Source organism: Notothenia coriiceps, unplaced genomic scaffold (assembly GCF_000735185.1).
Source record: "Notothenia coriiceps isolate Sejong01 unplaced genomic scaffold, NC01 NC01_scaffold00022447, whole genome shotgun sequence".
NCBI lineage: Eukaryota > Metazoa > Chordata > Actinopteri > Perciformes > Nototheniidae > Notothenia > Notothenia coriiceps.
The window spans coordinates 58931-76281 of NW_011355148.1; the positions used below are offsets into that span (position 1 = coordinate 58931).

At 39.2% G+C, this 17351-nt stretch overlaps 3 protein-coding genes across 4 annotated transcripts in view; 1 reads left to right on the forward strand and 2 right to left on the reverse strand.

The window, feature by feature from the left end:
- The window catches only part of LOC104953988 (TRMT1-like protein), a 6977-nt gene extending 916 nt beyond the window's left edge, over nucleotides 1-6061 (reverse strand). Inside the window, exons 1-6 of the mRNA XM_010781033.1 lie at nucleotides 5843-6061; nucleotides 4631-4732; nucleotides 4372-4434; nucleotides 3315-3428; nucleotides 2139-2203; nucleotides 977-1133 (exon numbers count right to left, since the gene is read on the reverse strand). Of these exons, the coding sequence (XP_010779335.1) occupies nucleotides 977-1133; nucleotides 2139-2203; nucleotides 3315-3428; nucleotides 4372-4434; nucleotides 4631-4732; nucleotides 5843-6008 (667 nt within the window). The 5' untranslated portion in view covers nucleotides 6009-6061. The remainder of the gene's footprint in view (nucleotides 1-976; nucleotides 1134-2138; nucleotides 2204-3314; nucleotides 3429-4371; nucleotides 4435-4630; nucleotides 4733-5842) is intronic.
- Nucleotides 1-13609, forward strand: part of casq2 (calsequestrin 2) — a 38579-nt gene extending 24970 nt beyond the window's left edge. The window contains exons 1-11 of one of the 2 annotated variants that reach the window (XM_010781026.1): nucleotides 8200-8711; nucleotides 10238-10322; nucleotides 10477-10577; nucleotides 10668-10779; nucleotides 11221-11294; nucleotides 11369-11499; nucleotides 11601-11646; nucleotides 11739-11793; nucleotides 12605-12705; nucleotides 12795-12869; nucleotides 12956-13609. In XM_010781026.1, the coding sequence (XP_010779328.1) occupies nucleotides 8475-8711; nucleotides 10238-10322; nucleotides 10477-10577; nucleotides 10668-10779; nucleotides 11221-11294; nucleotides 11369-11499; nucleotides 11601-11646; nucleotides 11739-11793; nucleotides 12605-12705; nucleotides 12795-12869; nucleotides 12956-13237 (1299 nt within the window). In that variant the 5' untranslated portion in view covers nucleotides 8200-8474 and the 3' untranslated portion in view covers nucleotides 13238-13609. Of the gene's footprint in view, nucleotides 1-8199; nucleotides 8712-10237; nucleotides 10323-10476; nucleotides 10578-10667; nucleotides 10780-11220; nucleotides 11295-11368; nucleotides 11500-11600; nucleotides 11647-11738; nucleotides 11794-12604; nucleotides 12706-12794; nucleotides 12870-12955 lie in introns of those variants that run through there. The other variant, XM_010781027.1, reaches the window with a different exon arrangement.
- A 215-nt stretch (nucleotides 13610-13824) lies between these two features.
- LOC104953982 (vang-like protein 1) overlaps nucleotides 13825-17351 on the reverse strand; it is a 19953-nt gene continuing 16426 nt past the window's right edge. The window contains exons 7-9 of the mRNA XM_010781025.1: nucleotides 16342-16492; nucleotides 15672-15906; nucleotides 13825-15557 (exon numbers count right to left, since the gene is read on the reverse strand). Of these exons, the coding sequence (XP_010779327.1) occupies nucleotides 15297-15557; nucleotides 15672-15906; nucleotides 16342-16492 (647 nt within the window). The 3' untranslated portion in view covers nucleotides 13825-15296. The remainder of the gene's footprint in view (nucleotides 15558-15671; nucleotides 15907-16341; nucleotides 16493-17351) is intronic.

Here is a 17351-nt window from a genome sequence, read left to right on the forward strand (position 1 = left end):
AGACACACACACACCAAACCCTCTGCTCCCCAACCCCGCCCCTACCTGCTCTCCTCACAGAAGCCTGACACAAACAGTTAACAGAACACTTGAACAATAAATGCAGATCGCTACAATATGCTCACTTTAATTAATCTCTTAATTCATAGTTTTTTTATCATTTTTATTTTTGATTTGATCTTTAAATTGTATTAATCTGTGTGACTGTGCGGTCCTGTTTTTCATTCTAACCCTGTTGCTGTTAAACCACTGAATTTCCCCACGGAGATTAATAAAGGTCCATCTTATTTTATAAAAATCATGTCTTTAACAGAAGAAGACTGTGATAGTGTTGTTTTTAAAATTCCTTAACGCAGCTCGTAGTCTTCAAAGTTCTGGGTGTTGTCAAAATGTATATATAATTATATTTATCCTGCATTCATTGTTTGTTTTTCTTAAGATCCAAGAAATGTGATGCTTTGAGTGAGTTAATATGAAACACAAGATAACATCCATTCTTAAGATAAATACAACCACACCAACTGATTGATATTAAATGGATTGGACAAAAAATACATAATTTGGTATTAAAAAAATACTAGAAAGATTATCTATTTTTGCAAGTGAACCATCAACATTGCCTTGATGTAAGCTACGGGCAAAAACTTCAATCCTAAGAAAATGTGAAGCTGCTAAATGCTCCACCAGCCAATCTCTAACTGTGCCTGTCTGTGGTGTGAAATAAAACAATTTTTTTTAAAAGCGGTTACTCAGTATAAAAGCTAAGTAGGGCAGCATCGTTCCACTTTTACATATAAATAGTCCTGAAGTCCAATGTTCTTATATAAATATATGTATTTTAAGACTCAAACCTGGGATGTTGAAATTAAACTGTACCATCTAGTGTTTTTTAGAGCTGAGTGAAAGTTTGTTTTGACCATTTCCTTTTCGAATCTAGTGCAGCATGTTGTGAGTAGATGGTGTCGCTGTTTCTTACCCGGCTCCTCATACTGCACGTCTGAGCTCCCCGAGTAGCTGGCCTCAGTCTCTCCTTTGTTGACGTGCCGCTTCAGGTGGCTGATCATGTCCGTCTTCCGGGCGATGGTGACAGAACACACCACACAGTGGTAGTGAGCCACGTGTCTCCCCGAGGCCTGGACAGAATATATTGGGATATCAACTTAATTTAGGGGGGAAAGAAGTAAAGAAATGCAGCATCTTCACAATAATGTCAAATGGCATGATGAGAGGAAATGCCTTAGAATTCAGTATTTACCAATTCAGAATTTGGACGATATTACTTGTGAATTTTTTTAAGGGGCTCTATTATGCACATTTTCAGGTTCATATTTGTATTTTGTGCCTATGCTGTGACATGTTTCCACGGTTTATTCTTCAAAAAGGTATTTATTTTTCTCATACTGCCGGTGCTGCAGCACCTCTTTTCACCCTCTGTCTGAAACCAGAGTTCAGTCTGTTCTGATTGGTTAGCTGGACAGCTTATTGGTCAAGTGCTAAGAGATGTCCCACCCCTTAGCCAATCACGTACATGGTGTTGGAGCGCTAGCCATTAGAAGTGGGAGTTTTACATAGTGATGTGATTATGTTACAGGAGAAAGCCTAATAGAGCCTCTTTAAGAATGACAGAATGCAGAGACAGTCAATTGTTGCCTACTTTTGCTCAATCATGAAAAATAGCTTTTATGATTAAAAGGCAAAACATGTTTAGGAATATATTAGGGGTCTTACAGAGTAAGGATTTATTTCCACATGGTGAAGAAGGTTCAGTTTTTTTCTGATTTACATTATTTAGGTCACATTTCATAATAAAAGTAACAATACAGAACTTACAGGAACCTTAAAAGTAGGGTTTACTGCAGCACAACAAGATGTATGCCGAAACTAAGTATGTGAAATGTATTTTTGTTTTGTGTTATATGTGTAACCAATGTGCGGCAGGTCTCCCTTGTAAAAGAATCCTATGTCGATGAAGCCCGAAGCTACAGGGTTTGCTCTTATAGTTCCAAACTGATGGGAGTGTGATCTGCAGACTGTGTGTGTGTGTGTGTGTGTGTGTGTGTGTGTGTGTGTGTGCGTGCGTGCGTGCGTGCGTGCGTGCGTGCGTGAGTGCGTGAGTGCGTGTGTGTCTAAGTTCTCGCCTGATCTCCACTGAGGCTGGGTTTCAGGTTTCTGCAGGGCAGGTGGCAGATGCACATCATCTGGCCTGTTAAAGGTCAACAGTTATGCATCAAGATTAGAAGATGTCCTTAGCTGTCACTTTCACATGCATTTCTTTATCATTACAAGTAAGGAAAACATGATTTTTTAACTTTGCACACTTCCTCCGACCGGTATGACTGCAATGAACAGCTAAAGGTACGTAGAGTCTCTTGATGCTGTATTTTGGATTTGTTCTCTCGGTATAGCCTTCACAGCTGCTAGTATAAACTTACTCTATGATCTATTAAAAATGTCAGAAGAAATCATGATAAATGCCAAAAATATGTTCCTAAAACTGTTTATTTTGTCTGACCAACAGACATTTAATTTCTTTTGGACAAGTAACAAAGATAGCACATACAATTAGCAGTAAAGTATGTCAAACTCTTAATTTAATAATTATAATAAACAATATAAATAAACAATCCAATTACACAATCCAATACATTTTAAATAGTTTAATTTGAGAAACTATGATAACATTTTCATTATTCCCACAAATGTTCACTGACTGTGTTAGCTGGAAGTGGTTGGGGCTAATTGTTGTCTTTTATAACCAGAAAATGTAACTCCAGTAAGCGTCCAGGAAGAGGGATTTTTGTAGCGGCCAAACGGTAGTACAACTCTTCCGTTCTAGTCCGTGACGTCATTGCGCCAAAAAATACTTTTCCCTATTGACTGACATTGTGAAAGAGACATCTGTAAGTCGGTATATATATATTTTTAAGCTAAGTATTATACCTAGTTCGAACACTTTTATAGATCATATTTAAATGATTAGGGTCTAAAAGTTGTAAAATGCACTAAAACTTAATCCAGAGCTATTTTCCCTCTCCATTCATTTGACTGAGGCGAGAGCGGGAGATCGGAGGCGGGACCTACAGTCGCTCCATTCTGGCTTCATGCACCACTGGGCAGCTCTCATAGGAATGAACGGGGCCTCACCTCAGATGCTGTATCCAGTTCTCTTAATACATCCATAGTATAACTCAAATGGCAAAAGTGTTCTTCCAACTTCCTGTTTCAGCATGGCACAAAGCCAGCTCCATAAAGATTATTTTTCTAGTTTGTTGTAGGAGAGCATCATTGTGTGACCTTGTGTTTCATGTTCCTACCTTCAAACTCCACATAGACTTTCCAGTGGAGGTTCTGCAGGTGTCTGCGGAGCTTGTGGCTGTAGCAGGCTTTAAACTTCTCCTCGGGACACAGAGGGCACGACTTACGTCCCGCTGGTGAGTGAAAACACAAAATCAAAAACCAAGGATGTATATAAAAGTTATTTTCATTTTTGATCATTCTCTAGATTATTTCTCTTAATTATATTCTCTAAAACTGTCAAAAACATATAACACATTTGTTTTAACAGCAAACACGACATCTAAAATATCTTGCTGTGTCCAACCAACATTCCAAAACTTAAAAATGGCCACCTGAGAAGTATAGACAAGTTAAATTGGTTGCATGAAAAATACTTTAAAAGTTATTTGATTATCAAAATAGTGTCAGATTTATTCTCTTGCGTGACTTACTGATAAATCGTCTTTAAGCTGCAGCTTTAAAAGTCACGATTTCATTTAAATGTTCTTCTGTATTATGAGATTTGTTTAAATATTAAAAATCTAAAGAAAGCAGTAGGGCTGCACCGGATAATTTTAAGATTCAAAGTTTCATTCACAACATTGACATTCAAATAAAAAATCAAAAGAGTATGAATTGTTTTTAAAGCTAAATTGTATTATTTTTATTATTAGGTTAGGTTGGGTTCCCATGGTGTATTCCCATATAATCAGATTCAAACATTCTGCACTAACTACAACATGTTAATAAAAGTCAACATTTATTGAATTTTTTTTGGATTTTTCTAAAATCACATCAAATCACATATCCAACAAATTCTGCTTCAATCCATATTTGTAGTGTTAAACCTTTCTAATACAAAATGTTCACTGTGGTCAAAAAACATTTTGCTGTATTAACGGGTCGGTCCAGCAACCATCTAACCGCACAATAAATTACATTTATTAAACCACAATAACAAAAAAATCCCCTAGTATTTAAGGATGCTTACTTCATAAAATATAACATGTAGTCATCAGCAGTTCTAAAATGTACGTTTGGTACAGCCCAAGATAAGGAACGCATTATGAATACTTCCTGTAAAAGTGAACTCACCACCATTGAGGTCAACCAGCACCTCGAGTCCTTCCAGTTTAGTCTGGATGGAGATGTGTCTGTCTGTGAAAAGGAGACAACATTAAGATGTTGTGTTCAGTCAGAAAAAAGTTGTAGTCCATATCATTAATGTTTCCTTCCTAAAGTCAGTGAATACAGATGACATGAGGCCATCGAACCCATCCACACAGAGAAAGAGTGTTATATATATTAGCGGTTTTATATATATATATAGGTATATATAGATTTAGCATATCACCTGAAATGGTAGTTGAGGGCTTGGCGTCACTGTCTGCAGCGCCTTCAGTCTTCTCTGCCTGATCTGCAGCTTTGTCCCCAGCTGACGATGCATCTCCACCATCTGCACAGACAGAAAGAAAGGGAAATCAATGATTTATAAAGCTATCTAGTTTAATTCACTGAGAGCCCCAGCTGCAGTTTGTCAGCTACATAGCTACTGAAACCAGTTAACAAAAAAAGGAGATGAAGCAGTTTGTTCATATGTGTCTACTCAACGACTTTCAAAAACAACGTAGGCTACCTCTACTTTTAAAAGTTGGAGTTATAAAAGTCTAGGTACCATATTATCTAAGGAAGTGCAACTAGTGATGTATTGATTAATTCATTGAATCATGAACAGCATTATTTTACTGTGACATCATACAGAGAAAAACTAAAATTCGGAGACAATGAAGAAACTTCAATAGGAAGATTTATGGTGTTTGTCTCGCTACATTACTTAAAATAACTATTCAAATATTGAAACTGCTGTGGATAATATATTAATAGATTATCTCCCACCAGGGCTGTAGTTATAAAGATATGTATCTTGGTATTTGGAGGTTTTACATTCAAAATAAAACGTTTGGTAAAGCAAAGTTACATTAGCGGCAAGCAGTGTTTGTCATGACCTCAGTAGCCTATTCTCTAATATAGTTACATGTAGCCTACATTATAGCCTACAATAATATACTTGCTACAGACCATATATCGCTGCTCCACTCCATAGATAGACCGTTTCACACTTTCGAAACCCTTTCATTTCCTAACGCGAGTTTTTTTTGTGTGAAACCAAAACCAGAGTCTCCGTAGAATAATGGACAGTCGATGTCCTAACTGAGCGGCCCTGTAGTGCAGCTCCGTGAAGAGACCGTGTCAACCAAACCTGTGGTCTACAACCTGAATACAACACTTACAAAAAGCAACTGCGAAGAGATACACTACTTTAGAGAACAGCTGACCACAACGGTTAGGCCAGTGTAAGCTCCTGCGTCTTCATCGCTGTTATTGTTGACTATTTAGGTCCCATGGCGGAGCTCCGTGGTGAGGCCCTCGTTTAGTTAAGCAGTTACAAACTGATATTTACTATGAATTCACTGCACAGTGCTGATAGCGACTACATTGGAATGTATTTTACAATTATATGTCCTAAATTTGGAGTTGAAACGACAAATGGGGTGAATTAACTTACGTTTGATATCGACGTCCTCCTGGTGTAGCTGAGCAGCATCTGCCTCTTTGAGCTCCGCCATTGCTAACCACAGCAATACTCCAATACGCAGGAAATGTCTGTCGTACGTGCTTAACGTAAACTGCGCAGTTTGAAAACGTAATTTGCTTTTGAACATAACACTCATTTACACAGAACTTTACAAGCTACATTTCTTTTTCAAAACAGGTTCACGCAATGGAATGTCAGTTGTAGATCCTTCCCCAACACCCACGTATACAAATATATAGAGACATTAAAATCCGAAATTAAAAACAAATTGCAGAACAGAAAACATTCCAAATATAAGCATCTTGGTGATCCGCAACACTGGAATATGTTGGTACCCGATACCTCGAACAATATAAAGTAACTATATTATTATTAGTAGTAGTAGTAGTAGGCCTATTATTGCAATTATAGTTTTTTTTAAGTCAGATAAACTGTTGGCCTTTTTAACAGCTGTCACTTTTACACATCACTTTAGCAGGGTAAACACATTGAAGTTGAAAATATGAGTTATGGTCTCGTTCTATTTCACCAGCGAGCACACTGTCTTTAACCCGCAACACCAGTAGATGGCAGCAGAGCTTCATGATGTCTTTAGCTTCACCTGTGATTGATGTATAACAACCATAGACTGTATAGATAACAACCAACCAACACACCCTGCAATATGGGTCATTCCAAAATTGGAGGACATTTTCTCTCCCACGTATGACATTTCAAATAATCCATGCCCAAAATGTTAAAAAAGTGCACTTGTTTTGCTAGATGTACTTGTCCTTAGACAAAATGAAAATGAAGTTGTATGAAAAGTGGTATCAAAATATGATTAGGTCTTGAGCGTGGAAAATGGCATTTCCTGGTCCCTCCTTCTTGGTGACCAACTTGCATATTAATAGCCTTTTTATTGACTTTTTGTTGCTATTATTTTAAATAGCAGTCATAAACACTGAAACTATGTCCCTCAACATGCCAAATCCTATTTATTTGGCAGAGGAAGAGAACAACTGTAAGTCAAAGGACACAGAGGAAATTACATCAAGCCATGCGATACTGCTATTGGTAACCAAAGATAAGTCCTCTCTTTTATTTGTCATATTTTTCTTATTCTTTCAGAAAGAGTCTGGCCCTCCAGTCCAATGTATTGCTGTACAATTAACTTAAAATGAACACAACTGTGTTTAAATTATAGTTAGATTAAGAGGGAAATAGACATAAAAGTGCTAAACCACCCTTTAGGGCCGTTTAAAATCAACAAATAAAACATACAATAAAATAATATTACTTGGCTGAGCTGGCCAAATCAATGTTTGTTATGGAATGGCATACATAGCTTTAAATAGAAAGACAAACACTTTTGCCCACGTCAATTTAACAGAAAATATGACCCAGTTTAAGGAATCAAGTGTGAAAAGAAAGTGAAGGCACATTTACCCCCCCCCCCCNACGGCAAATGCTGCGGCCACAAGGCATTGTGGGGCAGCATTTTCTCCTCTCCTTTCGTAAAGGGAGGTCCAGTGGTTCCTAAACTAAAGGAGGTTATAAAGGAAGTTTGAAACCTCCTTTCCTATCATCTCTAGAGAATTCGAACGGCACTTATCTTGCCTGCTACTGAGGGACTTCCGGGTCATTTCACTCCGTTAGGAAGGTTCCTAAGCTAAATGGACTATTCGACTTCAGCCTACTAGGAGCAGTGGACAGCGCCAGGGGAGCAATGGGAGTTGGGGGGGAGAAGGGGGTTGTCCGGTGCCTTGCTCAAGGGCACCACGGCAGGGCCCAGGAGGCATCGAGAAACATTGTGAGAAATAGAGAAAAGCACCATCAATTCTGACACTTCAAACCAAACCAAAATAAATAGTTACATATAACAAATAATTACAAATAATAACATATTCAATTCACGGTCAGAAAGCTCGCTGCGCATGCCAAACTCAATGAGACACATCTGTGGGACAAACACATTGATATTGGGAGTTGCCCTTTGAACACCTGTTGGTGGATTGTCTCATATGTGATCACTCTAAATACACCACCATTTTTTACTCTTCGAAAAAAACAAAACATAGTCTGTGTTTTTGGTCCCCAAGACTTAAAAGCTCAAAATAACTCGACCTCCCAAATTTCTGAGTCTCGACTCTCTCTTTCCACCCCGTTGAGTTGCTCAAAGAGACATCACAGGGGCGACTCATTAAATCCCGCGTGCTCTCTCTCTTTCTCACTTGCAGCTTTATTTTTAGCATCCAAACAACTGGTCTCCTAAAAATGGGCCTGTCCTACACTACTAGTGGGAGAGGAGTGCTGCTATGTATGGTATCCACCCCCCAGCACCTCACAGGCCCGACCGTATTCCTCTTTCGTCTTTGTGTCTGCAGAGAGAGGTGTCAAGGAGTGATCAAGGGGCTAGAAACAGTTGCTACAGGTCTTAAAGATGCTCGTAGGATTTGGATTTCTCTGCACAGCTTGGGATGCTTGAGAACTGCCTCTGAAGGACCAACTTTTACCTCAAAAACGTCCACATTTCCCTACCCTTTCACAGGGCTAGGTGTGATTTGCGTAGTTTTATACTTCGAAACCGAAATCTGACTTTGGTGTGAGGTTTCTCCGGAACATGCTTTCCCTGTGCTTGTTCCTGCTTCCTTGCCTGAGCTTCCTGCCTTTGGCCCCGGCTGCAAAGGGCCTGGAGTTCCCCCAGTATGACGGGAAAGACCGTGTCCTAGACATTAATGACAGGAACTACAAGAAAGCCTTGAAAAATCACAGCATGGTATGCATGTTCTACCATGGGCCCATGTCAGACAGCAAGGAGCTTCAAAAACAACTCCAGATGAAAGAGTTGGTGCTGGAGGTAAAGTATTTAAAGTGTGTAAGATAAACATGTTAAGAAAGCTGTTACTAGAGGAGATGTAGGACAGACATATATTTGAAATGGAAAGGACACCGTTGATTTTGGTGGCAGGGGTTTGACTGAAAGGACAGTAGTTGTCCATTCAACCAGAACCTTGTAAAATGTTTAATGTGTAATATAAATCAACAAAAGTGCCAAATAATAAAAGGGCCAACTGGTGAGGAATTAAACTCTGTCCTTATGTTCGTATGTGTGCTTTGTCAAGGTCAATGTGTATCTCTCTGAGCACATTTAGTCCAGTGGGATGCAGTACTGACACTTAAGGTTACCTGTATATCACCTTAATTCAATGTGTGCTTTTATCCCCCAGAAATATATCACTGTAACCTTCCCTGTGCATCTCCTGAAGGCAGCATTAGGTCAAGAGCTCATGTGAATTATGTTTTAGAGCAATGATTTCTGAAGGGCACAAATACATTCTCGTCTAATGCAGTGTTTTGATGGTCAAAGCATTGGTATACTTGAAGTATTTTTTTTAATGAGGCTCAGTTAAAGAGTTCTTGTCTGATAATTGGAATACATTGCTTTATTTGAACCCCATACTGTAGGAAACATTGTGCTCTGTCTCATGTTACACATGGCTAAGGGTGAGTTGCTCTCTGATCTCTGAAGGTAATCTGAGCTGAGTCATGCAGTACTGATATTAGCTTCACCTTTTTGAAGCAGCACAGGTGGGCCCTGTTACTATCAGTCAGGCGAGATGAACAAAGCTAAGAGTAATTTACATAAAAACGTCCCCTAAAGTTGTCTTGTAAACACGCAAAATATAGCATTGTTTAAAGCCATGTTTTCTTACTAAATACTGCCTCACTGCCATTTGTGAATTAATATGTTTATTAGCAATCAACACCAACTGTCAGCTGTTGAAACTGATGGCAGGATATGAATTGTATGGCCTGCATGCTCACATGCGTGCCTTGTGCACAATGCAAACAAAACAGTGACCCAATTGTAAAAAACATTGCTGCATAGCGCCATATATGCGGCTGTATATATATATTGAGCTTTTCACTGTTTATTGAATATAGTACATTGATTGAACTTTGAATATGTTTGTTACCTTGGTGTATGGATCATTTCTATCAAGACAGTCTCAGTTTCACTATACTTCTGAACAATTGCCAGAACAATTATATGTACTGTAGCTCTGGCTATATTTAGCTCATGGCAGCCTGGGTGATGATGTAACCGTGTGTCCATGGCCCCTGGGTAGCCTGAGCACCTCTATTGCCCACTTTGGTATTATTATCATATTCTTAAGACCATACACAGCAGTTGGGCTCCCATCATGTAATTTATTCACAACAGCTGCCAAAATGAATATTATGGGTTAACTAAACTACTATGCTTCTTCTCAGAACTCAGAGTTGAAAGGATTTATGAAATGCTTTGATTTCTTCAATGTTATGTGTTCAGTCCTGTTTTTACAATGATGTTTTTCTTGATATTTTTTCTTGTGGCTGCAGCTTGCAGCTCAGGTTATGGAGGAGAAAGACATTGGGTTTGGAATGGTAGACTCCCACAAAGATGCAAAGGTAGCAAAGAAACTGGGTGAGTATATGGATAGATACAGCACAAGCTATTTTAGATCGATGCTTGCAATTCCTGATAAACGATTGGCCGTAATCACAGATTTAATCAAGGGTCAAATAACTTGAGTAAACAATATAAATCCATCTAACAACATGATTTACCTCAATGACAGGCCTGGAGGAGGAGGGCAGTGTGTATGTTTTCAAGGCCGATCGGATGATTGAGTTTGACGGCTTACTCTCAGCTAACATTCTGGTGGAGTTCTTGTTGGACGTAAGTAGACTGGTATAAAAGCAGAAATCAACACCAGTTTAGCCAATGTTACAGGCATACCCCATACTCTCTCTGTATGTATGTCTCTAGCTGTTGGACGATCCAGTGGAGGTTTTAGAAAATGCTCTGGAGCTGAGAGCTTTTGATAGGATGGAGGAAGACATCCGCCTCATTGGCTACTTCAAAAGCGAGGAATCTGAGCGTGAGTGTGTGAGGCATGAATATATATAAATAATGTTTGCTTTTCCGCTTACCAAAACAACGCTCTCGTTAGCCGGGTCTGTGACAGGCTTTCTTTGGCCCATGACCTTCATTATAACATAATTGAACCCCTCATCTCCATGGATTTACAGATCCATTTTTACATCTGCTGCACACACAGCTGCCCTTGCTTGGTCCCATTTCACAGGCTGAGTAGTTTAGTTGTGGTGTTGAGCTGCAGCTACATCCCATCTGACCAACTGTGGGAGTATTAGTTGGAGGTCAAAGTTCATCTATTTCCGATACCTAATGTGCAAATGTCATGTAACAGCCAGAGGAAGCACAAACAGATGCATGACCAGAAAAACAAGACTGCAAAAAAAACAGATTTCCTTGCAACAAAAATAATACTTTCCTTCACACTGCACTTTTTCATCCTCAGACTATGAAGCATTTAAAGAAGCTGCAGAGCAGTTTCAGCCCTACATCAAGTTCTTTGCCACATTTACGAAATCTGTAAGTAATAAATCACAAACAAAAATGTAAACATGCAAGCATCATTTTTCTTGAATCATTATATGTTGCTTCAGGTTGCCAAAGAGCTGACTCTGAAGATGAATGAGGTGGATTTCTATGAGCCCTTCATGGAGGAGCCAGTCACCATCCCCGGCAAGCCTCACTCTGAGGAGGAGCTGGTGAAATTTATAACTGAACACAGACGGTAAACAAAGAGCAATATTGAACTAAATAATCAGACAAATGTGTATCCAACCAATATTGTTTATAATAACACTTGAACACTCACATTCTCTGTGCTATCAGACCAACTCTGAGAAAGCTGCGTCCAGAAGATATGTTTGAGACCTGGGTAAGGGATGATTGACAAACAACTTTAATTTAGTTTCATATAGTTTACACTGACACTAGTAACGTGACATTTATAAATCTTGCTTTTCTCAGGAAGATGACATTGAAGGCATCCACATTGTGGCTTTTGCAGAGGAGGAGGACCCTGGTAAGGGCATCTTTTACCACTATATTAAAGGGGATAAACATGACAGTAAAATACATTCAATCTCCACAACGGAACTAGTCAACAAGAAGTTTGGAGACTCTAGTGCCCTGGTATTCAATCTGTAATTGTGAAGCACCTGTCATACCACTTTACGACTGACATGCCAATAATAAAACAGTACAACAAAACAATATGGGCAGTTTGAGGTTAATTCTTCATGGAAAATACAAATGCTAAAATTCTCATAAGAAATCCAATAAAACTCATAAATAAAGAAAGAGAACAGATAATTAACTATAGCACGAAAGTAATACAAAAAGTGAAAACATTTGTGTATGCCACCACTGACAGCCGCTCCCATAGATATATATATATGGTCACTCCAGCAGAGAGTTAGCATAGCTTAACATTAGGCTGAAAGCAGGGGGAAAGATTTCAGGAAGTCGCTATTAAATCAAAGTAAACGTGTTGGGTTTAGACCTAATCTTGTTGTTTACCTTTCAAGCATGATGTAATGTATGTGTTATTTAGTTAGCTTTAGAGATGCTGTTAGGTGGATTTTGTGATCTTCATAAGGTGCCATGCTAGCTGTTCCCCCTTGTTTGATGTCTTCATGCTAACGAACTGCCCACTAGTTGTAGCCTTTTACGTAAACTGTTGACATGTGAGTGGTGTTAATCTTCTCAATTTACTAAGAAAAGAGTAGGTTTTATCCCCAAAATGTCAAACTGTTTCTTTAAATGGGTGAAAATGTGTTTTCTCTTAGACCAACGTTTTTTTATTAATTGATGTTGTGTGAATATGCTTGCAGATGGTTTTGAGTTTTTGGAGATCCTGAAGGAGGTCGCAAGAGACAACACGCACCTTCCTGACCTCAGCATCATCTGGATTGACCCTGATGATTTCCCCCTGGTGAGTAATCAAGAAAAGTAAACTTGTGGATGGGAATTAGTTTACATGCTGCAGGTCTGATGTCATTTATTTCGCTAACCCCTTTTCAGCTGATCCCCTACTGGGAGAAGACCTTCAAGGTGAATCTGTTCAGACCACAGATGGGAGTTATCAACGTTACTGATGTGAGTCCCTGGCAACATGTGTGACGTGACACAAATGTTTTGTTGAGTTTCTCCCGACATTATTGAACCTTTCTGTCTGTGAGCAGGCTGACAGCGTGTGGATGGAGATGGACGACGAGGAGGATCTGCCCACCGCCCCGGAGCTGGAGGACTGGATCGAGGATGTGCTCTCTGGCAAAATCAACACTGAGGACGATGATGACGACGATGATGAAGACGACGATGATGAAGATAACGATGACAATAATAATGAAGAGGATGATGATGACGACGACGATGATGATGATGATGATGATGATGATGATGATGATGATGATGATGACGACGACGACGACGATGATGACGACGATGATGATGATGATGAGTAATTCATAGTCTAATCCTTGTGAATGTTGACTTTTCTGCTCAGTTTTTTCCCCTCTGGTTAGGTTTACCATGGATTTATTACAAATTAGTGTACATAATAATTATTTTAACAAATAAACAATATCAAATTTGTAGTGCAAATAGAAATAAATATATTTAATGTTAAAAAAATATATTACAATTGACATTGTAAATAAGCCTGGAATGGTTCCTGAGATTGCAAATAAAATACATTTATTCAAAGGTTATAAATACAGTGAAAATGTCAACTATCCCTGTCATCTATTAAAATATTTATTTTAAACCATAACACTTCAAGAGAAAAAAGTACTCACTGAAACGTTTTCACAGTCAAACTAATAATCTGAAGGTTTTTTTTAAAAAGCTGAACATCCATAACAAAGGTTAACAGGATAAAATAACACTTATCAATCATTGATACAAAAAATAAAATCCTTTGAAAAGATTGATACAAATATTTCTTTTTTTACAAATGTGACTTTGACACAGCTGATGTGATTTTGAATGTCGTGTTGTATAAAAGAAACAGGGACAAAGCGTTTAACAATTTATGTTCTTCATTATGTTCCCTTTTCACCCTCTCTCTTTCTCTCTCTCTCTCTCACACACACACACACACTTGAAAAACTGCACATGCATCCTAAATATGTATGACTGAGGCACATGTGTAGTCTACAGCTATTTACAACCATCAACACACAAAAGCCTACACATAACTACACCGCCAGTGACCACAGAAACACTTGTGTAAATATACATTTACAACATAAGAGTCCTCATAAATACAAAGGGTTTTCAGAATACAGATATATATTGATACAACTTAACAGTTTGATTGATGCTCAGGACAGTGTTGCTGTTCCAGTAGCTGTAGAAAGGTGGCAGTAGTGTGACACTGAGACAAAACACTGAAAGAAGAAACACTGACAGTCGGTTGAGCTAATTTAGACTAAATTATTCAATTTCAACACTTGGTTAAGCACTTTTCCTGCATGAGATATGCTTGACTATATATTTTGGTGAGACGTTTCCAAATCCTCAAATTTGCTGAAGTAATATTCCATTAAGTTGTACATTATCTCATGCTCCAGGAACTTGCATTATGCAGATAACTAATATACACCCTCCTTACTGTGAAATAAGATATAAATGTAGGGGCATATGTTTTGAAATTCAACAGCGCACATGGTAACGTTTAAATACAAGATATGAACATGAATTTAGTCGTCCAAAAATGTAGTCTCTCTGATAGTCCACAAAAAGATCAGTGTACACTGCACACACTTAACTGTCCACACATAGCAAGTGTCTATTGGATGCACCATCTATATTCAGCTGTACTTCGGTTGGCATTCAGTCCAGGAGATTCCAGTGATTTTGACATTTACAAACATTTCTTCATCTTCTCTTCACAGTCCAGTTTATCTTCACAAATACAGCTCAGATACAAAATAAAAGATAATGTTTGACAAGGTTAAAAAAAAGAAATCATTCAAGCAATGCACAATTTTGATATAAAAAGTCTGGAGGGATAACAAATATTCACATATAAATACTGTACATAAATCTGTAATACAGGACAGTTAAATAATCGTGGCTTAGACTCAAAATGAGAAGTTTTGGTGAAAAGGGTTTGGGTTTTATCAAATATCCTGGTCAGTATGGTAAGGAGAAAGAAGAGACAGGTCGAGACAGATTTGGTGTGGTATCTACACCCCTAAAGGTGTGAAAACACACTCCACCTAAATCATGAACTCCCCCACGCAGGCACACCCTGGCACATGCAAGCAAAAGGAAGATGTACATTTGGGAGGGTCGTCTGTACTGCATATAGGAAAACCAGACTGTGTTCTGGACTTATCAGGACAGAGAAATCCAAGCATCTCTACCGTCTCCTGTCATTTATCGTCTTTTATGTCGACCAGGACAAAGACAGGGACACAAAGTTACTCAATGTGGAAAATTACACAAGCATAATGTACAAAAAAACAGTACAAAAAGTTATTTTTGGAAAAATTGTCCTGTAAGTCCAGCACTGTGTTAAACTGAGGTTTCTGATTGGAGCAGAAGTATAAACTTGTGAGACTTGGGGTCGATGAACTCCTCAGTCAGACGGATGTAAGGGATGCCCTTGACAGTCACAGCTAAGTTAAAGTCAAGACATCTCAGCAGGAAATCTGACCCTTCCTTTAAACCACTGGTGACAGAAGCCTCGCTGACCAAAGTCCACTGGTCAGCCATCCAGCGCTCAGGCCCGTACTGCAGGGTCGGTCCAGGAGCCAGGTAGCCCTCAAGAAAGGCCTGAAAACACAGAAACAGCCAATTATAAAACATGTTTACCCAGAAAATCACTTGGCACAATCCTCAGAAAGGTTAAAGTGAATGGGTGCTTTACAAATCAAAAGCAGAACCCACCTTTGGGCTCATGTTGTTGACCAGACAGAAAGCAAGGTGCTTCTGGATGCTCTCCATGCTGTGGCAGTGCTGCCTCCTGGTGGTGCGGAGGTACTTTTGCAGGGCACGGGCCATAGAGGGAAATATAGCCAGAGCTGCTTCACGCACATCCATGATGTCAGACGGTGTTGCCTGCTCATCCTCTTTCTTCATCCGCCGGATATGTGTGAAAGCCTCCTCCACAGCCACCACCAGCCTGACAGAGAGGGGACAAACATACATTAACAGGGGGCTTAATGTCAGCTCTCTAGGCACTGGTGTTTAGTAAGTAATACTATAGAGTAATCCTTGACTCTCTCTTAGTCTAATGAAATTGTAAATCTAAAGACCGTGCATGAGCATAGAATGATGAGAAAAGACTGGATACAGAGTGGTGATGAGGTAGTTTTTGTATATTAATCAAACAGTATCCTATTTTGACAGTTCACAATGTTTCATGGATTTTCCCTCACTACTGTTTTAAGACACATTCAAACGTGTGAACCCATTCTATAAGGAGGAGAAACAAGATGTGGATTCAGACGGACATGCAAAATTCCAATCACATTTACATGCAGAGGGGCATGTCTGAAATAGTCTATAGATCAGTTTGTTGCCCTCAGACATAGTGACTTTTGTTCCCTTGACTCACCTTGCTCTACGTTTACGGACTCTTCTCTCGTAATCGGCCTCTTCGTAGTACAGCTCATTGTGGGCGCTGTCTTTGCGTTTGGCGGCAGCTGTAACCATGGCCCGGGACTGATTCCCATTACCAGGCTGCGCTCCTGCTGTGTTCCCCGGGGCTGCACCAAAAGGAGAGGACAGAAGCAAATTGGTTATATCATTGTGAGCAGGAGCCCCAGCCAGGGTCTAACTCTGATTAATGGACTGTATCTCGCACTCAATCGTGGACAGCAAAGGTCAGATGGTAGCGCAGATCACACAACTCACTGGAGGTGAAAAACTGCTATGAATCAATCTCTTTCGACAGTATTATTTCCAGTTTTAGGTTTTTACAAAGATTTGAGACGGAAGTTTGTAAATCCGTGTTACTTATCTGGGGCATCCTTCCAGATCATGTGTCTCAGTCACAGAGAATGTTAATTTTAGCAATGAGCAAAGAGGCAATTTCCACTTGAAGCGTCAATGTTTCTCTGATACAGAAACCTTTATATTGCTGGGTAAATTGAATATTCATAATTTTACACTTCAAAGGCCATGGTTGCTGTCTGATCTGTGAATTTATTGGTTAGTCTGACAAACCCATAAAGCTAATGGAGCTTGTACGGCAGTATATTAGAGTTCCTGGAGTTTTATTGTGGGGGAGTGTTGCATGGTCCATATTAATGAAGGTCAGTACAGTTTGGGGGAGGTTATAGAAAGTAAACGCTGCAGTTCAGGTAAGGATATAAATCCTTTATTATCTGATCTGCATATGTGCATTTATGTGTGTGAGCAGGTGAGATGGGAATCTGAATGTAGCAATAAAACATGGATGAAAAACCATGCTTGTGAATACTGTAGAGAGAAGATCATTTACACAGGGAGCATTGTAAATATTTTCCACGGAAAACATGGGTAAACACCGGTCTCTTTGACTTCCTGGCCTACATATTCATGCTATAAGAGGAGTGTCTTTGAATGACGGTGAAGGAAGAGGGA